Genomic DNA, 27,828 nt, shown 5'->3' with positions numbered 1-27,828 from the left:
GTTTCAAAACCTTCTGCTTTCATGGCTGACCATCAGTAATAACTCAAGCGCAAACCAACATCATTAACATCAGAGCAGAAGAAATTAGAAGGCTGCGCAAAATTAAAAAAACAATCGTTTTTGTGGATTCTTCAGTTAATACTAACAATACTATTTTTCTGTTGATGGTGGCCATTGACTTCTATAGTATGGAAAAATTGAAGTCAATGGCTACCATCAACTGTTTAGTAACCAACATTCTTCAAAATATCTTCCTTTGTGTTCAACAGAAGTTCTTTAGTAAATGTTTCGATTAACACTTTTTAAATTGGAAGCAAATGGAGGCAAAGAAAGCACACTACCCAATTTCCATAAACATGATTGATTGTCCTGTACAATGCCCAGGCATGAACCCTACTAAACACCTTTGGGATGAATTAGAAGAGCAGCTGTGAGCCAGGCCCCATATGCCCAACATCCGTCCCTGACCTTACTGATGCTTGAGTCTAAACTGGAACAAATCCCAGGAGTCATGTTCCATCATCCAGTGGAAAACCTTCCAGAAGAGTGGAAGATGAAGGAAGCTCAACTCCTTAAGGAGCCCATGGTTTCGATATCAACAAGCACATATGGGGATGTGGTTTGAGTATCCACATAGTTGTAACCAAAGATTTATGACAAAAACATTTTATAGCTGCCGCGATCCACTAAGCACGTTCCTAAATTTATTTATTAAAGAAATAACAATCTGGTGCCAGAACACATTGCGTCCTCAGCACATGATTCAGTTTCACAGATAGCTTAGAGATGTCTAAATATGGGGCTGCAAAACCACAACAGGCTCATCAGATGCTTGATATGCTTCATCATCTTTAGCTGAGAGACGCAACGCCATTAGCATCTCACCTAAATGAACTGACATGCAGATGACGGCAACAAAGATACCAGACGCTCTGAAGCTTCACACAGTTACACTTAGATTAGTACACTGCAAACTAGTCTACTGCCTTTCAATAATAAATATCTAAAATTTCATAAAACATCTAGTCTACAATGATCATAACTAAGTAGTCTAAGTAAAAAGAAAATTTAAAAAAATGTAAAATGAATGCAAAATGATCAATGTGACTACATAAATTACAAAATTATTGTACTTTTTAGTGTAAAATGCCATATTTGCATCCAATGAATGCATCCTTTTCAATACCATTACATATTTAATGCATATAACAAAAAATAAGTAGATAAAAATGAATGCATAAAGAAATGCCTAAATAAATACATTATAGATAAAGAAATGCATAAATAAATGAATATATATAAATAAATGCCTAATAAATGCATATACATAAATAAATGCGTAAAAAATGGATATAGATAAAGAAATGCATATAGATAGATAAATACATAAATGAATGCGTATACATAAATAAATACATAAATAAATGCATATAGATAAATGCGTAAATAATTGCATATAGATTAATGCATAAATACCAAAAACAAAAAATAATTAAATGAATTCTCACTCTTATATTGCATGAAAGACTATTAATAATAATAATAATAATATACTTACAACTGATTAAGTGCTGTCTCAGCTTTCTTATCAAAGATGACTTGGAAAACGTCCACGGTTGGGTGACCTGTGCAGGGGCCTCAGGTCCAGACGTTTCTTCCCGTGTGTCTTCCATGTTCAGCTTGCGTTTTTGCAAAGAGAACCTGGCTAGAATGAAATAAACTGGCCTTCAATCAGATCAGGGGTTACGACCAAGCACACTTAACCTCTGTTGCATAGAAACCTCTCTACAAACTGTTCCACGGCGAGAACATATCATTCGAAATTCAGAGCGTCAGTGGTACGTCATGTGGGTCAAATTTTATTGTTTGGCAACAAGTGCACCATGGGTAGTGCAATTTACATAAAACCAAGCACTGTTGGAAAGTTTACAGTGATCTTCAAATATCATTAGGATTATGGCCTTGCTATTTTAGGGGGCATTTGTCATGTCAGGATAACCCATGGGTTCTCCTGTGGCCCTCTTAGTGGCCAGCTGCATATCTGTGGTGCATAAAGATTAAAATGATGAGGGACATTACCATCTTTTCATCAGGGTCATTCATCAAGTGGAAGCCGCATGAAATGTAATCCCTATGAAGATGATCCATCTTTTAACAAAAATTGAGATTTATCAGTTCTGAATGCTTTTGAAGGTTTTTATATTTAGCAGCCAGATAAACAGACAGATATAACTATATAGATTGACAAAAATGTAATATAAAAGTAAAACTGCACACATGCAGATAAACGTTAACATATTATAAACATTAAAATTTTTTTGTAAAACAGCTCTGAAATGTGAAAAGCGCTACACAAATAAATCTGACTTGACATGTACAAATATTATTTAATCTATATAATCCTCTCTTTTGGCACCTGGCTTACCCTGTCTGGTTTATATGGCACTTATTCAACATTTAAAATTAGATATGTCTCACATTGCGTGCCTTTTAAGTCCTAAACCTTTTTTTACCCCAGCAAAAGCTGCTGTAAGCACTGCAGTAAGTCTGTGGCTTTATTATAGTACTACAATTTCATGATCTGACTCCTAATGACCGCAGCATATGCGGTCAAAACTCTGCCTGTCTTGCATGAATTAACGCAGTAAAGATCAGCACATTTCTCTACACTTAAAGAGCCTTTGGTCCCGGATTAGATTTAGACAACTAATAGAGGATACTCCCTTGGTAATTTTGCAGATGGAACATAGTTAATTATGGCCACCAATGAAATTCAACCATCTCTTTAGCTAAGCCAAGGACAAGGCAGTGGTCTCAATGCACTGGCCCAGAAAATGCATTCAGACTCAAATCGAAGTGAACTTGATCGTATTACACATGGTTCAGCAACACAGGGACAGACTAGAAAATTCACAGGCTCAAGTGATGAACCCAGAGATGAAATGCCAGAGAGTTATCATTTGCAGAGAGACCATTAACACAAACTGTGGAATAAAAATCAGATAGCAACTAAAGACTCATGATGAGTGATAATAAACCAATATTTCTAAAGAAAACTAAATTAATAATATAAATATAAAATATAACAGTTTAACCTAAAATATTGATGTTAATGAATTAACCTAATATTGCACAAAAAAAAAAGAAACAATCTGAAGTATATTACAAGCGAGACATTAAAGTTAAATAAATAAATAAGGCATTTTCTTGTGGAATCTATCTTGCTCAGCGGTTTTCAAATTCACAGACCCTCAGTCCACAAGATGCACAATTTAAGAATTTATGATGATAGATAGATAGATAGATAGATAGATAGATAGATAGATAGATAGATAGATAGATAGATAGACCATGTTAATTTAAATATCTTTAAACATGTTTACATGTTAATTTAAATATCTTTAAACATTTTAATACATTTCAGAGTTATTTAAAACCATTCAGGCTTTCTAACAGTTACAATACAAAAGTCAGTTATTTAATATTGGAAATAACATGTTAAAGTATCACACTTGGCATGATTGTGGTTTTCATGAATTAAAATATGACTTTACAATTTTTGAAGCACAAACGATCCCCTCACAATGATCATTTTATTCCAAAAAACCTTCAAAACTCTTGCTCTAGTTAACACATAAAACAAGATCTTCAAGTAGGCTGTGGCCTGAAGAACACTTCAGCGTAAACATTAACAGTACTTAATGCACTCAGTATAGATATTATATGCGTTCACTTCAGCAGGGTCCATCAAACATTGAGTTTGCATTAGAACATGGGTCTACATCTATGATCAGATAGGTAAACAGTTCAAGGTTTATATTGTGCTTTATAATAGCCATGAATAGAACGATTCCACTAGATGGAGCTAAAAGCATTGCATTTAAAACATTCTCAATTGTTACATTCACACACATAAAATAAAAATAGCTGGAAAAGGATAGAACTATAGATTGCACTAACCCATTGCCTTATGAACAAACAACGGTGCGCTAATTCAATTATAAGAATAAAATACGGTCTTTTTTAATTCTATTAAAAAATAATGGCTATTATTCAAAAGCAATTACATATTTGCCAAAATACTGCTAATGTGGGTGAAGATCGATCTTTGTAGCAATCTTAAAAAGCGTATATGTGCACAAAAAGTCATAATACTTCCCTGCTAATTGTTGTGACGCGCTGTCGTCGCCTTCCGCGACACTCCTCCCACTATTGCGCCATTGGTTGCTTTGTACTGAAAACAGCGCAGGCTTTCAGGTTGGAAGGTTCCTAATGGCTACAATTTATATTTGCATAAATTCTCAGTGCGTGATTGGTCGACGGCACGCCAATCAACCGATTCCCCTGCTTTTGGATATTACCTCAGGAGACTCCACAGTTTTTCATTAGTGAGGACTGGAATGTGAACAAAGTAACACAGCCAAGTAACCAGACAAGAGGTGAACAAAACTATGATTTTTTCCCTAATTTCTAAACTGCACAACATCAGGATTTCTCACTAGCGCCCAGAATACTGTAAGTATGCCATGTCTTTCTAAAAATAGTCTTGTATATGAGCAAAAAAAAAAAAAAAAAAAGCTTCAGCTGATTAACACTCTAACCAACATCTGCACTGTTCTTCCTGTTTTTGGCAGGGCTGGAAAAGCCAATACACTCAGTCAGGATTAGATGTGAGCTGGATAGGGATTGGTGACTACCTCTTGCTTCTTCCAGAAGGAGAAATGGGTGTAAATCGGAAGATAATGATCGCTTACAGGGAGAGCAGCGTCTTTACGTGTCTCTAATCGCCAGGAGTTTGTCAGGCTTTCTTCTGCATGTCAATACACTGAGTTACAACTCTCCGCTAACAGCATTAGCTCTTCTCATTCACAGTGTCGTTACTGAGCGGTCGCCGTAAACATAAGCGCAGATAAATCTGTCATTTTTGAGATGTTACTGTGGTTACTTTTAATTTTACAATTACATTTTACCTCAGTGTAAGTTATCCATTTAATCAGGTGTCTCTTTACATTGTTTAGCTCACTAGCGAGCTGGCTAACTAGCTGTAGTTGGTGCGCATTTCTGAAGTCCCGTGGCGCAGAAAATAGTCGCCGTTTACTACGAACTTGCCAATCTTATTGCTTATCAGTTGTTTTTTTTATTCCATATTGGCTACACTTGTTAACATACAACCACTTTTCATAGTGTATTGAGACGAGGGATTAACTAAAGGAACGATGGACAGAATATTGTATTTGTTGCTTTTTTGCCCAGCCCAGCCCGAGCCACAGAACACCTGCTCCTAGTGATGATTTGTACAATTAAAACTGTGTTTATTCGATATAAAAGTCAGGACATTGCGTCTGAATGTATCAATGGCCTCAGGGTTCATGTACAATTTGAAGTTCATTCCAGTTATTTCTGCATTGGTCACAGTTCAAGTAAACAAACGCCTGTCTAACCGCATATTGGCTGTTGCATACTTTTGCAAAGGTTTCATGACCCTACCATTACAATTATATTTGCCTTAATTACTCACCTGGTACGTTATACTACCAATTGTTCTCCATTTTGTTCCTGTAACATTTTGGATGTTTAACACCTGGTTTAACTTGTCAGCTCATTTATAGGGGGCTCCATGTCCTGAAATGGGTGTCAAATAAGGGAGATGTCCAGATGTGCAGTTTTGGGCATCCTTGCAGGGTTGAAAAAAGCTGCTTTATGTTGTAATAATAAATAAGGAACGAAACATAGGAAGGTTTAGCATGCTTTCACTAAAGTTTTTTTCTTCTTCATTTCAGCCAAAATATGGCCAGTTTGGCCACACTACTATAACTTTCTGTAACAATGGCAGCGAGTACTGTCTGTAGTAACTATTTAGTGAAGTGTTCAGCAAGGATATTTTAAATGAATATAGCATTCCCTGAAAAAAAAAGGGTCAATTCAAAGTTGTCCATTTGGGGTACTGCCTCATTGACAAGTTGTTGTACCCCTAAAGGTACAATTTTTGCGTTTTTTTTTTTTTTTTTTTTTTTTTTTCAAGCCAAAATACATTTGCTATAGCGCTCCACATGCCAGCTCACTGAGAATGGACTGTGTATTACGACATTTCGGAAAGCAGTGGTGCATGAAATAGAGCTTGCGCAGCGAGAAATGTCTGCATTCACGTACTTGTGTAAAATATGTTTTAGCCTGAGTGCTGATAGAAGTACTTAGTCCAGATGATGGACTTCATGCAGGCCGGTGATTCATTGAGCTTTTTCAAATCAGCGAGGTTGCCAGCTTTTGACTTTCCGCAAACACACAAAAAGCACCTCCCACCTTCCATTGCTGTTGCCTAACTGAAATACAGCTCTGGAATACCAACATCCTTAGTGAAAAGAACCTGGAAAGGCTATTTAGTCAGTGGAGTCTAGATGTTTACACAGGAAGAACATTCAAAGAAATAAAGACCTTTGTTCCTCAGCCTCTCAGTGGCGTTGCAATTAAAAGGTGTCATTCATGCTGGTGAGAATATCCGCATGGATAGGTAGTTAGTTTGTTCGCATTGAATGATTCAGCAACTTTGGCATGGCTCATGCTGTTGTTGAGTGATGGTTACCATGGATGATGGGATGAACCATGTAGGAACTCCAAGGCAGTTTCATCAAGCTGTGAGCTTTCAGCTCTCTCCTTTTCATTCAGCCACAAACCTGTAAAAGTCCACTGTTGGAATTGTACATTTGAGAAATTGTCACAAAGCTGTATCTTGCAAGAAATGACTGGAGAAGTTTTCTTCTTGTACTGTATGTGGACAAAAATATCTCTCTTGCATTTTCTGTTCCCCTGGCCCCATAAAGGACTCTTTCGGCCTGGCCTGTTGGGACGCTTTTTGGGACCAATGCAGCCCCCTCCTCAGTTCCTCACTGTCAGTGCCTGTGCGTGGGTCAGCAGTTTTTGCCGCTGTAAGTGGTTTTAGACACCTGCTTGCTCCCTTTTCTCTTGTTCACCCATCAACAGCCCTGCATCCAACCCCTCCAATACCAGCCTCCCAGCTGCCCTTATCCCCCTGCATAGCTTTCTGCACGGATAGCTGTGACCTTGCATCCTTTGTGGTCAAACTATTGCATTGTGATTCATGTCATCCCGAGAGTGTGATCCATAAAGACCCCGCCGATATTTGTGCATGCTTGCACCCCTCTCTCGTCACAACCTCAAATTGTTTCAGTTAAAGGATCCAGTTTACATGCAAGCACATTTACTCACACAATGAGTCACTTGTAACATTGAACCTTTGCTCTTGAAACTTTAGTTCTCAAACACCAGATAGAACGAGCAAAACTGTCTGGATTTCACCAAATCATGAGCTGCAAGCCAATCAGGGAAATCCTGAAATTTCATTAATATCAAGCCATACAACCTGTGCATTGTACATTTAAACCTTTAATTACCTGCCACAGCCTTTAAACCCAACAAATTAAATGTTGAAATATCAGGTTTTTTGTTTTTGTTGTAGAGCTGCATGAAACAAAAAAGTGATGCAGTAAATCAATTATTTCCCTTCAGTCTTGTGATCTTTATTCATTTTGATTAATATAATTTACATTGAAATGATTTTTGTAGGGTAACTGCATACCATTTTCTTTGCTTTTCCAATTGCGTTTTTTGCACCATAAAACAAGTGCAGAAATTGGCATCTTCTCATTTTCATTCTTAAAATTTGAAAAAAACATTTTGTTTTTCATGCTGTTGATTGCAGTATAACTTAATGTTAATCAACAAACCTGTCTAATTCATACAATCTGCACTTTGTTGATTATAATAGGAGCATTCTATTTTTGCCGCATTGCATGCAGTGTATTACTGCTTGGACTAGTTGTTGTCACCCCAGTTATGCATGAATGAACATATCAGTGAATTGTAACAATGCTTACTGTCCTCAAGTAAATTTACTGATGTAAGAGAGAAAGGAAAAGTTTAATTGGAAGTTAATTATGAAGACATAATTGTATTACTTGGAAAAAAAATGTGCTCTACACAAGATCAATAGAATCATAACAGAATATGAATAATTAGGTTTCTCAGTTTATTGTAGATGCTCTCTTTTTAATTCTTGCATTTTTATTCATCAGACATGTCTCACATTTAATCTAGAAAACTACTATTGATTAGTGTAGATAGGATACTCTTATGTTTGTTTTCTTTAGGTATTCATTTTAATGATCTGATTGGATTTCTTGCATAGTTATCTCAAGGTTTTGCCAAACTTTATCACAATCTGTCAGCATAAAATGTGAGAATTAGACTTGATTAATTGTGCTCTTTGCGTTGGCTTAACAGTGTAAAGAAGGATTACAGTTATAAGATCCTCTGAACAAAGTACAGGGAACTCAACTGTTGAAGTAAGATTACTGAAGGAGCTGTGTATATCTAGCAAATGTCAAGAAAAGTTTTCTTATGAAGAATGTGAAAATGTCATTCAGGCAATACATATTAACACTCACTAAACACACACACACACACACACACACACAAAAAAAATAATAAATTCTCAGCCATTTCCACACAAAGATTAGCATTTACTTACCACATTTAAGTAAATGCTAATCATCAAAAAGTCTAAGACCAATAGTTATGTTGTCTGCAGCTGAAAAAAAAAAAAAGTGGCACGACGTGACGTGACGTGACATACAGCCAAGTATGGAGACCCATACTCAGAATTCGTGCTCTTTAACCCATCCAAAGTGCACACACACAGCAGTGAACACACACACCGTGAACACACACCCGGAGCAGTGGGCAGCCATTTATGCTCCGGCGCCCGGGGAGCAGTTGGGGGTTCGGTGCCTTGCTCAAGGGCACCTCTGTCGTGGTATTGAAGGTGGAGAGAGTGCTGTACATTCACTCCCCCCACCTACAATTCCTGCCGGCCCGAGACTCGAGCACGCGACCCTTGGGTTGCAAGTCCAACACTCTGACCATTAGGCCATGACTTTCCCCTGTTTAGCTCTAAATTTTGTTGATACAGCACCGTACATAACCACTTTCTCTGTGGTGATTTTATTACCAAGCATAAACATGTACAGCAGTGAGTCATTCCAAATACTGAAAATACCTTTATAGAGCACATGCTAACCTCTTTTGTTGTGCTTTTGTATTTTCCTAGTTCGGGGTGTTGGAACCAGTGAAAATTTGGACGTGCTGGAAAAGATGTCAGTCAGCGTCCATGAAAACCGCAAGTCCAGGACAAGCACAGGCTCCATGAATATTTCGCTCTTCCACAAGCCCTCTCATCCAGACAGTGTGCTCACCCACCTCAATACCCTGCGCAAACAGTGCATGTTCACTGATGTGACACTATGGGCAGGCGACCGTTCCTTTCCCTGTCACAGAGCTGTGCTTGCCGCTTGCAGTCGCTACTTTGAAGCCATGTTTAGCGGTGGCCTCCGTGAGAGCCTTGACAATGAGGTTAACTTTCGAGACAGTGTTCACCCAGAAGTTCTGGAGCTGCTGTTGGACTTTGCTTACTCCTCACGTGTCATCATCAACGAGGAGAACGCAGAGTCACTTTTAGAGGCTGGAGATATGCTGCAGTTTCATGACATCCGTGATGCAGCAGCAGAATTTTTAGAGAAGAATTTGCATGCGTCAAACTGCTTAGGGATGATGCTGCTTTCCGACGCCCATCAATGCAAGCGCCTTTATGAACTGTCGTGGAGGATGTGCCTCATCCACTTTGAGACTCTTCGAGACACTGAAGACTTCTGCGGGCTCTCGAAAGACAAGCTTTTGGATCTCATCCTTAGCGATGAGCTGGAGGTTGAAGATGAACAAATTGTGTTCAATGCAGTCATGCGCTGGGTTAGGTATGACCTAGACAGCCGCAGAGACTACCTTCCTGAACTGCTGCGAGGACTACGCCTTGCACTGCTACCCTCAGAATGCCTCATTGAGGCTGTGGCATGTGAGGAACTTGTGATGTCAGATAAAAGGAGCCGACAGATTGTGGATGAGGCCATGCAGTGCAAGAAAAAGATTCTGCAGAATGACGGCGTTGTCACCAGCCCATGCGCTAGGCCTCGCAAAGCTGGGCACACGCTGCTCATTCTTGGCGGTCAGACATTTATGTGTGATAAGATCTACCAAGTGGATCATAAAGCAAAAGAGATCATCCCTAAATCGGATCTTCCCAGTCCCAGGAAGGAGTTCAGTGCATGTGCCATTGGCTGCAAAGTTTATGTGACAGGAGGAAGGGGGTCGGAAAATGGGGTGTCAAAGGATGTTTGGATATATGACACGGTACATGAAGAATGGTCGAAAGGTGCCCCTATGCTAATTGCACGTTTTGGACATGGCTCAGCTGAACTTGAAAACTGCCTTTATGTTGTTGGGGGTCACACTGCTATAGCAGGTGTCTTCCCAGCCTCCCCATCAGTATCTCTTAAACAGGTTGAGCGGTATGACCCTCTGACCAACAAATGGACAATGATGGCACCACTTAGGGATGGTGTCAGCAATGCAGCAGTGGTCAGTGCCAAGCTAAAACTCTTTGTGTTTGGTGGAACAACCATACACAGGGACAAGGCTTCAAAGGTCCAGTGCTATGACCCTGTTGAGAACCGTTGGACTATAGCTGCCGAATGCCCACAACCTTGGAGATACACCGCCGCCGCTGTCCTTGGCAGTCAGATATTCATAATGGGTGGTGATACAGAGTTCACCGCAGCGTCCGCTTACCGATTTGATTGTGAGACCAATCAATGGACACGTGTTGGTGACATGACTTCTAAAAGAATGAGTTGCCATGCTGTGGCCTCTGGTAATAAACTCTACGTGGTTGGCGGATACTTTGGTACACAGCGGTGTAAAACCCTGGATTGCTATGATCCAACATCAGATAGCTGGAACAGTATCACTACCGTGCCTTATTCATTGATTCCAACTGCATTTGTTAGTACCTGGAAACATCTTCCTGCCTAGATGCCTCCAATTGAAGTGTATGGATCTGATCTGGGTAAGTTTTCGGCTTTACTCTCATTTTTGATGTACTCCAGTGAGTTTAAAGACTGTAATTTATTATTCTTTCTGAAGGTGTAAGTATTTGTATTACCTTATCCGATCTATACACACACACACACACAACCAAATCATTTTGTACTGTAGGTGCTTCCTTTGAAAACGGCTTAAATCATAATTCTAAGCAGAGGAGCAACTGAAGTCAGCAGGCTGTCGACATTTGACACATAAACAGTGATTTCTGTCAAGATAACTGCATGCCAAAATGCTAAACTCAGCTTGGCAGCCTTCTTTGAAAGCAGCCGAGTGCTCCCATCTTATTGAGGGTTTTGAGAGTGGTTGAGCAAAGAGAAAATTGGCATGTTAAACCATCTGGATGTCTAGCAGTATTATAGAGCAGTGGCTGTCATTGAAGGACAACTTCAAGATGGTTGAAGGTTGAGGCTTAAAACGTCTCATGAGTTCTTACTTAGGATCAGAGTGATGTGTCAGCACTAGTGAGCCATTGAAATATTGATTTGTAATCTACATTACAAAGCTTTTTCTGTCAATTGGCTATTAGGTGGAGTGAGAGCACAAAGTGGCTTAATCTCTGTAATTACAGACTGCAATGAGGGACTCAATGTGGAGAGATTTAGGGAGAGGGTGCATATTGTTGCTGGAACAGATGTCACAGTGTTTTGTTTCCAATCAAATGTACCTTGAAAGCTCTTGAAATTTTGACCACTGAAAAGTTTCAACTGAAAATTGTGTTTTATGGTATTTTTTGCTGAATATTTTCAGTGGCCATAGAACTATGGAAACAGAAGCTGTTTCACAATTGGAATGCAATTGTAAATTTGCAGAATTTGCATTTTCCAATTGTGCATGGAAGTCCACATGCCCAGAAGCAATCAGTCTCTTTGGCTGTTGGTGCATTAGTAAAGACCCATTTCATTAGAAGAACTATTTCTTATGTGAGCAGGCAAAAAAGTTTGTTACTTAAAGAACCTAGCACATTTGTTTTAGAAATGGAAAATGCATTGCCATCTGTATTCTGGACAAGGTACAGATGTGTTATCAGCCAAATTTCAGTTTTTAAGGCCCCGATATACTTCAAACGAAATCGGAGAACAAACTGATATGACGTCATTTCAAACAAAATCAAGCTGAAATGAAGTTCGTTTTGAGTTCATTTCAGCAGTTCAAAACAGCTGACCAAAGCAAACTCATTGTTTGTTTTGGCTCCTAAACACCTTTGAGCTTCCATTGGTCTGTGGCGGCTACGCAGTCAGTGGGTGTGTTCTGAAACTTCACCTTTGACGTGCAATTTTTTTTTTCTCTGTTCGTTTCTCATTCAACGGAGGTCAGGCAAGAGAACAACATCTACCAGTCACTCGCAACATGAATACACTGGAGTGTCGAATAGCTGAGCTGACACAAATATATCCGCACGTGTACGATCGCTCACGGACAAACTTTAAAAATTTCAAGAAAGCATTTAATTCCTAGTAAGAAATTGCAACGAAGCTTGGTGTCGACGACTCAAAGTTATGCAAAAAGCAACGCAGAGAAACATCCGAGGCAAGTTTTCCAAAGCCATGATAAGAATGAAAGGAAAGAGTAAAGATATAAAGTAGCAAGTACCAACTACATGTTTCAAATAAATGTTACACCATAATGCTGCTGCTGTTGTTGTTCTTTTAATAAGTGAATTTAAAGGGTATACAGTAAATGAAATGCCAAACGAACATACAATAATAAACATTTGTTTATCAAAAGTAAATCATGACACCACATAAAAAATAAAAAGGTGTAACCATTTATTCAGTTTAATAAAATAAATGAACACTGATAAAGTAACAAACTGAGTCATGCCACATCATGCTAAAGTTTTCAGGCTATGAGCCATTCACACTTCCCATAAAGGACTGATTATGGAAATGGAATGGTTCTTTTGTATTGCAAACATGATACTTGACTTGATCATTATTCTTGTGTCTATAATATTCTGACCATTGGTGCCCGTCTCACACATAGATTGCCTAAACTTCTTCATTTCATCGTTGTTGTGTTTAGGGGACACGCATGAGCATTGCGACACGTTTACATTATTCTACACCACGCCTCCAGCAACGCGGGGGGTGTTGGAAAGTTCAGAAACCGTCGCTCTGCCTTTTGGAATTTCTTTTTGCCCCCAAACACAAGAACGAATACAAACTTCGTTTAAAGTCTATCAGGGCCTTTTAAAGTGCCATGAAACCCTTCTGCTTCAGCAGTGTTTTTTCACACCTCCAATTTGAAAAGGGTTCCAAAAGGGGGTGTGGTCTGCTGTGAAAAAGTGGGTGGGTAATGTGTGGAAAGAAGGAAGGGTTTGCATAAAAAGGGGAGTGTCATCAAGCATATAAAGTCAGCTAATTAACACACCAGCAGTGCTGTTGCAAACACACACACACACACAGCTGGACAAAGATGGATAATGATACTGAAAGCAGCAGTTACAGCAGTTCTGAGAGCTGTCTGGAAATGGAGGATTTCTCCCCACCAGAATCCTGCAGTCTATCTATAACACACTCCAAAGGCCGGCTCTACGTCACATCCAGTGACGTAACCTTGACTTTGCTTTTCAACCCGGAAGAACAAAATTGCTCAGAAAAATACAAAAATAACCAATTTCCATTGATAACATTTATTAGTGCTATTAGTGTTTTAATTTAAATACAGTCTGCACATATCTGTTCAAATCTTAAAAAAAAAAAAAATGTGTTCTGGGGTTTCATGACCCTTTAAATTTGTAGATTTACTATACAAAAATGGTAATGGAGCCTCTCAATAAATATACAAAACAGAATTTTAGTTTTTCCAAGCAAAGACTAATTTGAATTAATATTTGGCTAAAATTTCAGTCCATCATTATATAGTATTTTACAATTTTTTTATGTCTGCTTTAAGTTTTTAATAATTATTTCACTCTCCAAAGAAACAAGAAAACTCCCATTTATTTCCATTTATAAGCTCCTTGGCATACTACTGTATGTTACTGTCAAACAAAACAAAAGCACGAGTATATAAATGTTAACCTATCATTTGCATTGAACTGTAAATAATTAATGCTTATTGACTATATAAAATGCATTAAACTTTGTTCTAATAACTTTACTTCTATAGGGATCCTAGACTCATCATCATTTCTGCTATCATAATATCTTGTCTGTCAGCACTTATGAAGACTAGGGATAATGGGTCATTACAGACTAACAACATATGCATAAACTGCCTTTCTCAGAAGTCAGCAAGCCTCTTATCTGCATGAAGTTAGAGTTTAATGATAAGTGTGCATATCGATTTGTGTATGTTATACAGCAAAGGTAGTTGCTTAAACCTAATGCTGAGGAATTACAATTGTGTCGATGGCCTCTAAAAATACGTCATAACAGTCAGCTGAACATATCTCACTTGTGTCATTTAAATTAGACTGCCTGGGGAGGGACCAGAGTCATCTCATTGCATCCCCTGGTGATTAGAAAATGATTACTTCTGTGAGTAATCATTAACACTCTTCATCAGCCAGCGACTTCGTTCACACCACAAGCACTTCATTTCACAGTGAAGCAGGTGGCCCAGCAAAAGCTGGGTTTTATAATTAGCCCCAGGGGGCGCAAAATCAGAATGTCTGGAGGACGCCCTGGCAGGCCTGCCGAAGGATGTTGGCAGCAGTGGCGCGCTCCAGAAACGGCCACAGGAAGTGCAAAAACGTAGTTAACCGGGTTCCAACTTAGCTGGTTAGCATGGCCCCGCTAGACTCTGGTAGACGTTGTAAGTACACCATCTGGCTGCAAAGTATTATTCCATTGACGAGCATTCAAAAATATTTTTGTATTCTGGCAAAATAGCAACATTTAAAATGTGAATATTTCATGTTACAGTAGACGTTTTTTTTGGAGAGTACTTAAAATTGTATATAAGCTAACATTTTTCTATTTGCTGTCTTTGATGTCACCGCTTGGGGCTCAAGTCCCATTTCTCGTGTTGGCATTCAACAGACTCATTTGAGATCATTATGCTACTTGAGTGATTATTTACAGTTCACGTGATTGGCTCAAAAATATTACAGCAGAACTTAACACACATGAGCAAAGGTAGATCTCAATTTCTTCAAGTATTATAATAGTCCTCCTAGACTCTATTATTTATCTCTTTACCCTGTTCAGCCTGGCAGCCTTCTCCGCAATGATAAAGTAACTTAAGAAGTGAGTTATAAAGGCAAAGGCTGCTATGTTTTGAACTCTTATTGAGTAAAGATATGAAGAATTAATAGAGGTGAGCAGCTCTATGGTCTCACACTTAAAATGCTTGTTGGTCTCCATGGTGGAATGACGTGTGTCATTATGAGAAACAGAACAGAGAAGAATGAGATTCATAAATCATTTAAAGTACTGTACAGTGTTGGGATTCCACTTTCAGCTTATAAATATTTTAAAATCTGCAGCAGCCAGGGAGAAGCAGAGGAGTACCTGAATGTAATCCATTTCAGAAAGCTGTGTATCATTTTAGACAGCCGGATAATTGAATCCCAGAGTCTAAATTTGACATTATTAGTAATAATCAGACAGCCTTGCTGAAAACCATCTCGTTTCACGGTAGTTATCAGTTTTTTGGAGACTTAGCTTAATGCCCTTAAAGGGGATATATGATGGCGGTTTCTAATTTTTTTTGTTAAAAATTTTTAGTGTGTTATGCAGCTATTTGTGCATGTATAAGATCTGCTTATGCATGTATAGTTACAAAGCTCAAAGTCTCCCACAAAATGATTTATTTTATCTAAAAGATAAGGCTGATCCAGACTGGGCTAAAACGCCTCAGTCAGACACACCCCACATGTCTACATCACGATGTGGAAATATTTGTGTAATGCCGCCCAAATGTTCATGCAAATAAAGAAGGCGTGGTTTCAGAATCCATAGTAATGTAGGTGCAGCCATGTCAGGGAGACGCTGTGTGTTTCTTTGCTAGAGCAAAAGCACTTTATTTGCCCTTCTGAAACTAGATGCAATGAGGAATCATTGGTTAAAATTTATTTACAACAGAACAGCACAACCCAGATGTTTGAATTTGTGCAACACATTTTATGGACAACAGTTTTGTAAACCTAGGAGAGTAGCCTTCAAGGCTGGCTGTGCAAAGGCTATTTCAAAAAAAAAAAAAAAAAAAAAAAAAAAAATGGGTCAATTCCGACTTTGCTATGACAGTCTGGCGCTTATTCTGGATTAACTACTGTATATATTCTTAATAGTTAAGTATTTGCTATTGACTGTTCAAATGCAGAGTTTTGCGCTGTGTAGAGTTGCATTATGTGTGTATGCGCGTGAGAGAGACAGGGTCACATCACAGCAGTGGAGTCAGCTTTCTTAATCGCAGCTTGTGTACTGCAAATACATACGAGCATCATCACTGTGTCTGTCATGCGACTCTGTTCCCCTTTCAAGCTTGAACTGATGGTAAAACTAAGAACATTATTTACTGTCTTTACATTTATGTTGAAAACTGAAGCTTGTGATTATGGAAAGGGGCGTTACATTTCCAACGTGTGCTTATAGTGTTCTGCCAATCAAAATGCACTGGGTCAGCTGGCCAATTAGAGCAGACTGTGCTTGTCGGAAGGAGGTAGAAAATGACGCGTTTGAGAGAGGCGGGGCATAGAGGAACTACAATAATGTACAATATTTGATAAATAATGTGTTTTTTGAACATTAAAGCATATCAGCATATTCTGTTACACCAAATACACAAAATAATATTTAAAAAAGCATCATATGACCCCTTTAAAAAAAAAAGAAAATAAAGGAAAGCTTTCAGAGATTGATAGCAAGGTATATGTAAAGCTTGTATCTCACATTTTTCCCCAAAATGGTTATTTTTTTTCTACCATTTAAACCACGCATGATAAAACATTTATATACAGTGGTATGAAAAAGGGTTTGCCCCCTTCCTTTTGTTTTTTTTTTGTTTTGTTTTGTTTTGTTTTTGTTTTTTGCATATGTCACACTTGAATGATTCAGATCATCAAACAAATTTTAATATTACACAAAGATAACCCGCGTAAATACAAAATGCAGTTCTGAAATAATGATTTCATTTCACAAAAACTGGCAATGAATCTTTCACATCGATGTGGCGAAATTTTGGCACACGCAGCAATCAGCAACAACTGCAATCAAGCGTTCACAAAAACTGGCAATGAATCTTTCACATCGATGTGGCGAAATTTTGGCCCACTCTTCTTTGCAGAATTGTTTTAATTCAGCCACATTGGAGGATTTGAGCATAAATAGACTATGTCATGTCACAGCATCTCAATCGGATTTAAGTCCAGACTTTAATTTGGCCACTCCAAAACCTTAAATTTTGTTTTTCTTGAGCCATTTAGAGGTGGACTTGCTGGTGTGTTTGGGATCATTGTCCTGCTGCATAACCCAAGTGCGCTTGAGCTTAAGGTCACAAACTGATGGCTGGACATTCCCTTTGAGGATTATCTGACAGAGTGCAGAATTAAAAAAAAAAAAAAATACTGGATAAGATAATGATAATGTATAAGAACAATATAAAAAGCACTAAGGATTATTGAGCTACTGGATTCATGAATATTAATCAGGTTTCGTGCGTTCACTCGAACTCATTTGCTGAAATCAAAACAGGAACAATAATAGGTGAGCGCCAGCCAATGAGATTGTCATTTGCGCATTAGTTCCACCTACTACCGGAAAACCCAGCAGTTCTTAAACGCTTAAATTCCAAAGGAACACCATTATTTTGACATTAAAATACAACAAAGAATATCGTTTACATGTAGCGCGTCAACTCTCTCTCTCTCTCTCTTTCTCTAGCTCTTTCCGTGTGTGTTAGACAAAGCGACGGCGAGGTGTGCATCTTCACACTAGGGTTTACGGTACGTCAAATACAGGTGCGCTGCGCATCCATCGAGATGAACTGAAAAATAGCACAGATCGCCTGACGGAGAGTGAAACTCTGAAGAAGTACTCAGTCAGTGTGTTCAGCGAGTGAAAATATATCTGTGCTAAACTTATACTAGCCTCCAACTCGCACACTGGCGAGTAAAATCTGAGAATTTATTAGCCATTGGCTCGTATTAGACATCATTTAGTTGCCCAGAGTGAAGATTTAGTCACATATGCGAGTGATTTACTCACAGTGTAGAGGGTTGTTTTATTACCTTCTGGATGAGTCGTTGTTACACTCTTGGAATCATTTTGGTAGACCGGCCACTCCTGAGAAGGTTCACCACTTCCCAAAGCCTTAACCACCATTCAAAAAACAATCTGACCGTGGTTTGCTGGAGTCCCAAAGCCTTAAGCCCCATTCACATTACAAGTGACACGCAACAATGAAGGGACACAATCCCATTTCAATGGAGAGCTGGCGATTTCCGGTGACACGAGCGACAGCGACCGTTGGCAACAGGATGGGGTGTGTCCAGCTACGTGACAAAGTTCAGACTCCAACTTTATGCAAATGAAGAGCGAACTTTAATGACAAAAGTCACTGCTAGTGTGAATGCATCTTAAGAAGTGGCTTTATAACCCTTTCCAGACTGATACATGTAAACTATTTTGTTTTTCATCTGTTCTTGAATTTCTTTAGATCGCAGCATGATGTGTTGCTCTTTAAGCATGCTTCACTTTGTCAGACTGGTTCTATTTAAGTGATTTCTTGATTCAACCGGTCTGGCAGTATTCAGGACCGGGTGTGGCTAGTAAAATTTCTTTCATGATTTAAGGGGGCAATTAGTTTTTCACGTAGGGCCAGGTAGGTTTGGACAGCTTTTTGTCCCTTGATAAATTAAATCATCATTTAAAAACAGCATTTTGTATTTACTTGCATTATCTTTGTGTAATGTTAAAATTAGTTTGATGATCTGAACCTTTTAAGTGCCACAAATATGCAAAACAAAAAATTAAAAACAGGACGGGGGCAAAAACCTTTTCACGGCACTGTACATGTTTTTCTAAATGGTATAGTTTATAAACTGCACATTATTGTCAAGGTTTAAAGGAATAGTTCACCCCCCCCAAAAAATAATTTACTCACCTTAATTTTTATTCCAAACTTTCTTCTGCAGAACACAATTTTTTTAATTTATTTTTTAATGGTGTATGCACACCAAAAGCAAAGTAAATCTTTGCATCACGTTATTGCTCTAGATTACTTGCTGAATGTTTTTTTTTTTTTCACATCACTTGCCCGTTTTCTGATACAAATGGATGTGTAAATAAGCTCTTCACTTGTGTGTCAACGCGTCATGCGAATTTTCCACTGGAGTTGATTTTATTTTCTACCTGAGCAGAAGACGCGATTCAGGTGTATATCATGCTTTTGTTGCAACTATGTCTCCCAGTTTGTCATTCGCTTTGCCCATCGTGAATTTGTGCCCGTTCCTGTCTTTGCATTGTCTTTGTATTTAATGTGCTCACAGTAATAATTAAATTTGCTCTTGCTTTGCACACACCGTAAGTGCTTTAACTATACAATGGCTATACAATGAAACCGTTAGACAATTCCAATGATTCCAGTTGGACTAAAGTGTCTACATTTTGTATGTATTATGAGATGTATGCTAGGACAGACAAAATCCACTGTAACATGAACATAATTAGTAAGGTTTCAGGCCATTTCCTCTATGTTACTATCCCACCCCCGGCACTTCACCTAAACAAAGGCCTTTCTCTGCACAACACCTTGACATTGGACTTCTCAAACCACTTCTGTTTGGGAATCTCCCTAAGCCATGTTTGATGGAATCAGCAAGCATTTGCGTGTGTAATTTCAGAAGGAAAGTGCTAGCGCAGTTTCGTGTTTTCCTTAGAGTGGCCACTGGATAAACAGTCAGAAATTGCCCAAACAACACCATTGTTGTTTTTAAAGTATGCGTTGGTAATGATTTTTAAAAGTAGCATCAAACCTGATGACTTTCCAGGGCTTTAATTACAGCCAGCTTCAGGTAAATATAATAGGGAATATCCAGGCATTGACTTGTAATGACATCCCTTTTGACTTTTTGCTTTAGCGCATACCATATGTCCTCAATAAGACTTAGTTACTGCTTTTTCTGCCAACAGTGCAGTTTCATTGGGCAGTATTGTGTTCAACTAATCCAGGTAATTTGCCAGTTGGAACAGTCCTGACCCTTTGCCAAACACCACAACCTCCTGTCCCAAACCTGTAAAGGAGGGGCCTTTAGAAAAACTAAACCAGCTAATTGTTTTGCTGTTGCAGAGCCCATAAATCGGATTGGACTGTTTTAATCTGAGCTCTCTTTGTGGCATGCATGTCACTAAAGCAGGAAACATGATGTTTTGGCAGTGTCCACAGTTCTCCAAACTGGAGGAAACAGGCCGATACAGGTATCAAAAGCCCGGATTTCAACTGTGCCTCATCCTCTCTGACCCGCCAAGCATTGACACATTTGGGTAAAGGCTGGATAAGCTTTGCCTGGTCCATGTGCCCTGTATAAACTAGCTGTGGATTTGCACATTCAAGTGCACACAGTTATGGCAGCAGCTCTCCGTTTCCTGGAATGGCACCGCTCACTGTAATCAGTCCTTAAATTTATCCTTTAGCATCACCGAATTAGTAATGCCATGTCTACTTTAACCCCTCCATCAAGTCTGGTTTTGATAAGCATAAGCCTATAGTGTTAGCAACATGTTTAACAGATCAACACAGAACTGTGTTATTGAAGTTGACTATGTGCCAGTTGTGAGGAAATGTTGAACCATTTTACTGTAAAGGTCTTGTCCAAATATTAGCATTTCCCTAGCAAACATGTACATTTGCATTTCAGTTGGACTGAATTAATCATTTCTCTTTTTTTAAAAAAGTCACGTTTATGGTTTAATCCAAAAGAAATGGTCTGGACTAACAAACTAAACAAAAAGATAATGCATATAATCCATGTATAGACATTAATCAGACTAAACTTGGCTTGGGTCTTCGTGCTTGTTCTATTTAGTTAATTTAAAAAGCAACACGGTCATTGAACGTCTTGTCACAGTAACTTAAATTTCATTTTTAATCAATCAATCCACTTAAATTTGTTGAATAGAAGTTAACTTGATCCTTTTGTGTTGGGCCTGCATGAATTATTTTTGCTGGCAACAAACTGTGCATTGCTGTAGTTCCCAGCATGCTTTGCATGGGAGTGGATTGGGAGAGTAAATGTTGAAATAAGCTATTATGTATGCATTTATGAGTAAAGGGAAAGGTTTTTTTTAGTTATGTTGGTGGGTTTGTGTTTTCCCTTGTGCTGAAGAATGGAGCTTTGGTGTGTGAGTGCATGCATGTATATATAAATTGTGCATTTTTATAGATTTCTCATTTATAAATAAAATGCATTTTAATATTAAAGTTACATAAAGCATTGTAATTTGGCAATTCCCATTTGATCTGTAGGTTTGTTTAGAAAATAGACTTGCTCTAGTCTCTCTCTTTTATTTATTTTTTTTTTTTTTTGAGGGGGGAGGTGGTAATGAATAATTAGATTTTTTGTTTTTTAATCAAGAATTGTTTAGACTTTTAATGTATCTTAATGCACAATACTTTCTCAGTACTCTCAATTATTCACTCCCTTCAGGGGTTTACCTTGAGCTTTTCAAGCCAACATATCATAAGCACATAATTTCTATGTAATTCACCAGACAGTTTTATCCTCTATATGTGAAAAGTATTTTAAAACCAATGTCATCTCCGTGTTCCCTTCAAGTGCATGTGGTAGCTATTCTGCCAGATCAGAATCTCACACTTAATGAATCATAAAGCAGATGGACGCATTTAAGGTGAAACCCACGGCTGGGATCTGCAAAATATTTACTTCGTTTTTGGTTTATAAAAAACAGCAGTCAGTTTTGATGGATACGTCAATGGAACGATTTCATTGTTGTGGCTTAACACACTTACACCCTTTAAGGGGGAGGCATTAGCATTAAATTACAATGTGGTGGAGGTGATGAGAATTGAATTAGAGGCAAGCTTCACTGGTGGGATGTGAAGCTGATGTAAGCGATTGATTTTAAATCTTCTGTAAGCATTTGGGATGTTGAGAGGGCGTTAGGGGGAAGGCTCATTTTAAGTGCTTTTGGATTACAAATCCCATCCGCTCTCCACGGACACAACAACAGACGAGGTTCAAAGATGCTCGCAATTGGTTCAGCTACTTCGTCCAAGTTAGTTCTGGTTTTATAATCTCTCTCATTTTCTCTGTTTGATTTTAAAACTGTTTTCGGTGCATTCAGAACAATCCCACATTTTCACCTATTGCAACAGAACAGCTAATACATATGGCTGGGTATCACTACAGATTTGATTCTGATTCACAAGATCTTGATTATTCCAGTCTGATTGATTCATTTAAATATATTTCAGTTATAATAGCTTATGTCCATATATAAGACCCAGTTCATTAGGGGTGAGAACATACCCTGGTCTCATGGTTCGGTTACGATTATCATGTTATCGATTCAGTTCAATTCAATATCACGATGCATTGACGATGCACTGCATCCTCAATGTTCAGTTTTACTTCACATGTATAAATTTTTGTCAAATAAATACAAGCAGTCAGATATGAACTGAACCTGTAATTTTACCTGCTCAAAGAAAACGTGCTTCTTGAATGTATCAAACAAACAAAACTCAAGTCTGGGCACAGAAGACAATAGGAGCATTTAGAACAAATACACGAAAGTAAATAGAGGTGCACAATAAATATCGGCCAATAATTAATGCGCATCTCGTCAGTAAAGCTGGTTCTCTAATCAGCGGTAAATTCCATCAGGTGCATATTTTCACGAAGAGCAGCTGTTACTACACAGAGCCGTTGTTAACTGACAAGTGCAGTGTACTTTCTTGTAAAACATTTAAATATTAACAAATGTATAAACATGAAATTAAATTATACATGAAAATAAACTTTAGTACTTTAGAACTTGTATATAGAAGTGCAGTGTACTTATTGTAAAACATTTAAATATAAACAAATGTATAAACATTAAATTCTAGACCAAAATAAACAAGAGGCCACACCTACTTGTGAATATAGTCAATCTTCAAAAAACTAAATTTGCACTTCAGCAGTGTTTTAATACACAAAATAAAAGCAAATAACAAATATAAAATAACAGCCCTGGGCACAGGGAACTTCCTGAAACATCACAAACTGCTCAGCATTAGTTACTGCTCAGCATTTGGGAATTTGAAGGTTTTTATAGGAACGCTTACTGGTCCACATGCTTTGTTTAAGAGTGCTTCTTTTAGCAGTGACCACTTCTCCTGCTGTGGAGGAAACTCGCTCTGTCGAGGAAACTCGCTCTGCAGACACGCTTGTGCCTGGGATACACAAGTATCGCTTTGACAGTTGTGAGAGGAAAAGAAACATGACCTCATGTACACACCACCAGTTCAAATAGGATTATAAGAGTTTTTCAGTTTCAATAAAAAAAAAAATATATAATAATAATAATAATAATAATAATAATAATAATAATAATGAATTACATTTTAACTCATTTTAGCTACTGTTAATATTATGAGCATTTAAGTTTTTCATTTTATATGTTGGCAAAATCTTCCAGTCCTCGCTAATGTAATGTGCCATTAGAGTCACATACGACTCTTTCGCAACCGAAGTCCAGGAATCACGTTATTGCAACTTGATGAGCTTGTCTCATTGATGCCATTATTTGGGCTTTGGTTTCGTGGTAGAGTTCTGGCATAATCTTTTCTGAAATGTGGCTGCGTGAGGGGGCTTTAGTGTATTCTAAACCCAGGGTTTTCCACCACAGAAAAGGGCAGTATATCCTTTGCAATAAAAGCTGACACTGCTCTGGTAATTTTCTGCCCTCTCTCTGAGTTAGGAGGCAACGTTGATATTATTTGATCCATTTTTGGCTGAGCTGGGTCCACCTTGGCGCTGACAGGCGTTAACTGCTCAGGGTTAAACTTGCTGAGGTGGTTTCTCAAGTTAGTGGTCTTACCTCCTGCATATTTTATTTGGTTGTGACATGATTTACACACAGTGTGTGTCTTTTCCAGGTCGTGCTTACCAGGTTGTTCATAAAAGCCGAATTGTGCCCAGATTTTAGCTTTTAAAGTAGTTGGAGCATTTTTAATTACTCGCGTCTCACCTCCCTCCGCCATTGTATGCTACCGAGACAAATCACTTATGTGACAAATGACTTCAGAAAAGCATCAGTACGTTATAATCAGTTATGGTCTATTACTGAACCGATACCGAATAGTCCACGTCTGCATTACGATGCATCGTAAAAACGATTAATTTAGACACCCATACAGTTCATAGGAGTCATCTAAAGAACCAGTTTACTTTGGTTATGCTGTATTTTTTTGATTTACTAAAAAAAAAAATAATAATAAATAAAAAAAAAAAACACTCAGAGAAATTAGTGAATTAGAGTACATTCTTCATGCATAGTTTATGAATCAAACTATGCTTTAGTTTCCATTCCTCAACTTTTTGCTTGGATTGATTAAGCCCAATATGGTGATAGTAGATAATAAGGTAGAGAGGCACCAGAAATGTGCTATTCTTTCATCCCTGACATTTCCCAAGTCAATGTAAACAGCCTCTTACATTTGCATGAAGTTGGACTGCATTGGCTGGGTTCAAATTACAGCGTTTGGCTTTGAGCTCTGAGAAACCCTGGTTTTATATTGTGCCGTCTCTCATTGCAGGTGACCTGGTCTTCTAACCACACTGAATGGACGACAGCAGGGCTGGATTGTCATTGGCTGGCTTGAAACACCTCTGCTGGGTGAGTGTGGTGTGGCTGCGGTCGGTCACGGCCACTCTCGAAAACAAACCATCTATCCACTGCTGAGAGGAGCCACAGAGATGAACTGAAAAATCTCCAGAAGAGAGGCCACAAAGGCCTTCTCCCTACAGCACAACGCTAACTCATGCCATGCTTTTTCATTGCCAAATCAGAGGCAAAAGGACACAATACACTCTTACGCCAATAACTACTCTTTGGAAACTCTTTTGCAATCCATCGAGGTCAAGAACATTCCAGTGAACTATGATAAATGACAACTAAAGCATGATTTCACTTCGTGAAACTTTCTTCTTCACTTTGATTGGCAGTACAGCATGTTCGTGTTGCTTCCAAAACGCCTTACAGACACTGCGTTTAAAACAAAACATCTGAAACATCTACAGAAATGCAGAACATCCCCATGGGAAAGTGCAAGTTTACTCAAGCAGGATGTAAAATGCCTGTGGTTATTCTATTTAAGTATCTGTGAAATGGATTTTAACCTGGAACTTGTATAGATTCTACAGCACAATGTACTATCAAGGACTTCCTCTCGTTTTAAGATTTCTTGAAGGTTTAAACATTTGATAAATGCATTTAATTTATGTGTTTGTGACTAAACAAAGCAGTAAAGGGAAAAATTGCACATGATGAGTACATGATGGATGATGAGGGTGTTGATGTTGGATACCATTTTCCTTTGTAATTGAATGCTGGATAATCTTAAAAGAAATTATCTGGGTTTAATACAAGTTATTCTCTGTCGACAGCCTTTGTGGCATAATGTTGATGAATTTCAACTAGTTCACCTTTCGGTTTAAAAAATGCAAAACAATTGCATGGGTTCCAGTGAGGTACTTACAATGGGGCCATTTTATAAACACTAAAATTCTCACTACTTTAATAGTACAGTCACAAGACGTAAATGTGCATGTTAAAATGATTTGTGTAAATAACTTTGTTGAATTTTGTAAAGCCCTAAAAAAAACAATTTAAACTGCTCTAGTTAAATACACATTTTAACAACAATAAAATGTGTGCATATATGGTAAAATACGCTCGCATATTTCTGCTTCTACATCCATACACCTAGTCCCCATTTTAAATGCCTAACTGTAACATCCATTTTTGCTCATTTTTAAAGAGTTAGAAGTTTTTTCCCAAAGGACCCATAAGACCTTCGTTCATCTTCAGAGCACAAATTAAGATATTTTTAATGAAATCCGAGAGCTTTCTGACCCTGCATAGATAGCAATGCAACTGACACGTTCAAGGCCCAAAAGGTTAGTAAGGACATTGTTAAAATAGTCCATGTGACATCAGTGGTTCAACAGTAATTTTATGAAGCTACAAGAAAAGAAAACAAAAATAATGACTTAATTCAATGATTTCTTCTCTTTCCTGTCACGACACGTGCATGTCCTTACTACATTTCTGGGTCTTAAACGTGGCAGTTGCAGGGTCAAAAAGTTCTCAAATTTCATCAAAAATGTCTTCATTTGTGTTCCAAAGATAAACAAAGGTGTAACGGGTTTGGAACCACATGAGGGTGAGTATTTGATAACAATTTTCATTTTTGGGTGATCTAACCCTTTAAAGAAAAGGAGTGACAAGTCATTTTTATCCCTAATTGATTGAGTTTAATTAGTATTGAACCCAGCAAATTTCTTTCAGAATAACCATTATTGTTGAAGGTTGGTTTTATTGCTCACTTACAGTCTTAAAGCTCTTGAATTTGAATTGTGTTTTGGGGGGAGTTTATCTTCTGTAGTAAATGACTCCCTGCTAAATATTTCCATTTGAAGGGGACTTTCTGGGATTATGCAGCAGATCCCAAAGGCGTCCTTGTGAACTGAATTCCTGGTGCCTAATACTGGTAGATGTTTGTTGCTCATTCAGTCAGTTGAAGGGTTTGAATAAATGATTTTTGATGCTTGCAGACTGGTTTCATAAGCACCCTGGAGGTTTAAAAGAAGTGCCTAGATTCCTCTCTGAAAACTCCTCCACAAAATATCCAAGGTTTTTTGACATAACAGGAACAAGCTTTACGCTATTAGCCAAATCTTATAATGCTCAAGCTAAATCCACATGGATTTTTTTGAAATGCCTCTTAAATTAGTAATTTTATCTATTGCATGAGGTTTCCTGCTCCTACAGAGAGAATTTATGTGTTAGATTTGTGGTTGCATTGTAGAATTTTAGTTCATATTGAAATAATATTTTAGTTAGGATTTAATTTCTTAAGGACATAAAGACACGATAAGTTTTTGACACAAACCAAAATAGCCATTCTACAATATTTCCATTAAAAAAGTGCAATGTATAATACAGTTGACTCTAGAAATGTCATTTGTTCTGATCAAAATATATCTTTGTGAAGAAAACAAAATCAAATATGATTATTGGTAGGCATGCATTGAGCCTCTTTTGTAGGTCGGCTATTTCAACAGCAATGCGAGAGGCGCAGATTTATTGTGGCTGTTTTTTAAACATCCGCTTTATTCCCTAAAATAGGAGAGGGCACCGAGTCCAGGAAATGGTGCAGTCGTCTGGAAACGGAGGCTGGCATTTCATAATGATTCCTTGAGGCACCTCTTTGCAAAGTTTTTAATCGAGTTCATGTTTACTCTTAAGCCTGTAAGAAGCTATTAGCACATCTGACGGATACATTGGTGCACTGCAGCAAGTGTGTTCACTGGTCGGTTTGGAATGAGATGGAGCAGTGTGAATATTCCAATTTGGATTTATCAAAAACTGACCACTTACTTTGGCAGTGGAACATACATGAAATATTCAACGTCTAAATAATTTTGTCCTTTTAGATAGGAGATCATGACAAGACTCTCTGCAATTTCCTTTCAAGCTTCTAATCTGGTACTGTGGCTGACAGCCCAGTGGATTGTGGGAGGGGGTGAGAAGGCCCCCAAAGACAGACAGACAAGGGCACAGGCGCTAGGAGACGGAGAACCCTGGGTGAATGGAAGGTAAATCCTCTGCCAGGCAAGAATGTTGAACCCAGTCCCTCCTGCCA

The 27,828-nt window shown here is 38.2% G+C and overlaps 1 protein-coding gene across 4 annotated transcripts; it reads left to right on the top strand.

Moving 5' to 3' along the window:
• The first annotated feature begins 4,319 nt into the window (after positions 1-4,319).
• LOC109063508 (kelch-like protein 25) lies at positions 4,320-26,736 on the top strand. Of its 4 annotated transcripts, none has more exons than XM_042752614.1 (4): positions 4,344-4,515; positions 6,819-6,923; positions 9,125-10,972; positions 24,718-26,736. In XM_042752614.1, exons 2-3 carry the CDS (start codon positions 6,860-6,862, stop codon positions 10,936-10,938), a joined length of 1,878 nt encoding a protein of 625 aa, XP_042608548.1. In that variant the 5' UTR covers positions 4,344-4,515; positions 6,819-6,859; the 3' UTR covers positions 10,939-10,972; positions 24,718-26,736. The 4 variants fall into 4 exon arrangements, with proteins under 4 accessions (XP_042608551.1, XP_042608548.1, XP_042608550.1 ...); XM_042752615.1 differs by having other exon boundaries at positions 4,395-4,439; XM_042752617.1 differs by lacking the exon at positions 6,819-6,923 and having other exon boundaries at positions 4,320-4,439.
• Positions 26,737-27,828: the final 1,092 nt, after the last annotated feature.

The sequence above is a fragment of the Cyprinus carpio genome, chromosome B25, assembly GCF_018340385.1.
Source record: "Cyprinus carpio isolate SPL01 chromosome B25, ASM1834038v1, whole genome shotgun sequence".
Classification (NCBI taxonomy): domain Eukaryota; kingdom Metazoa; phylum Chordata; class Actinopteri; order Cypriniformes; family Cyprinidae; genus Cyprinus; species Cyprinus carpio.
The sequence above is the reverse complement of the archived record's forward strand: the minus strand, read 5'-3'. Positions and strand labels throughout refer to the sequence as shown.

Excerpts from the sequence above, each read along its gene's own strand:
- LOC109063508 (XM_042752614.1), top strand. The coding sequence starts at position 6,860 with ATGCAGCCCCCTCCTCAGTTCCTCACTGTCAGTGCCTGTGCGTGGGTC. Across the intron at positions 6,924-9,124 it reads GGTCAGCAGTTTTTGCCGCT|TTCGGGGTGTTGGAACCAGT; the intron begins GTAAGTGGTTTT and ends GTATTTTCCTAG.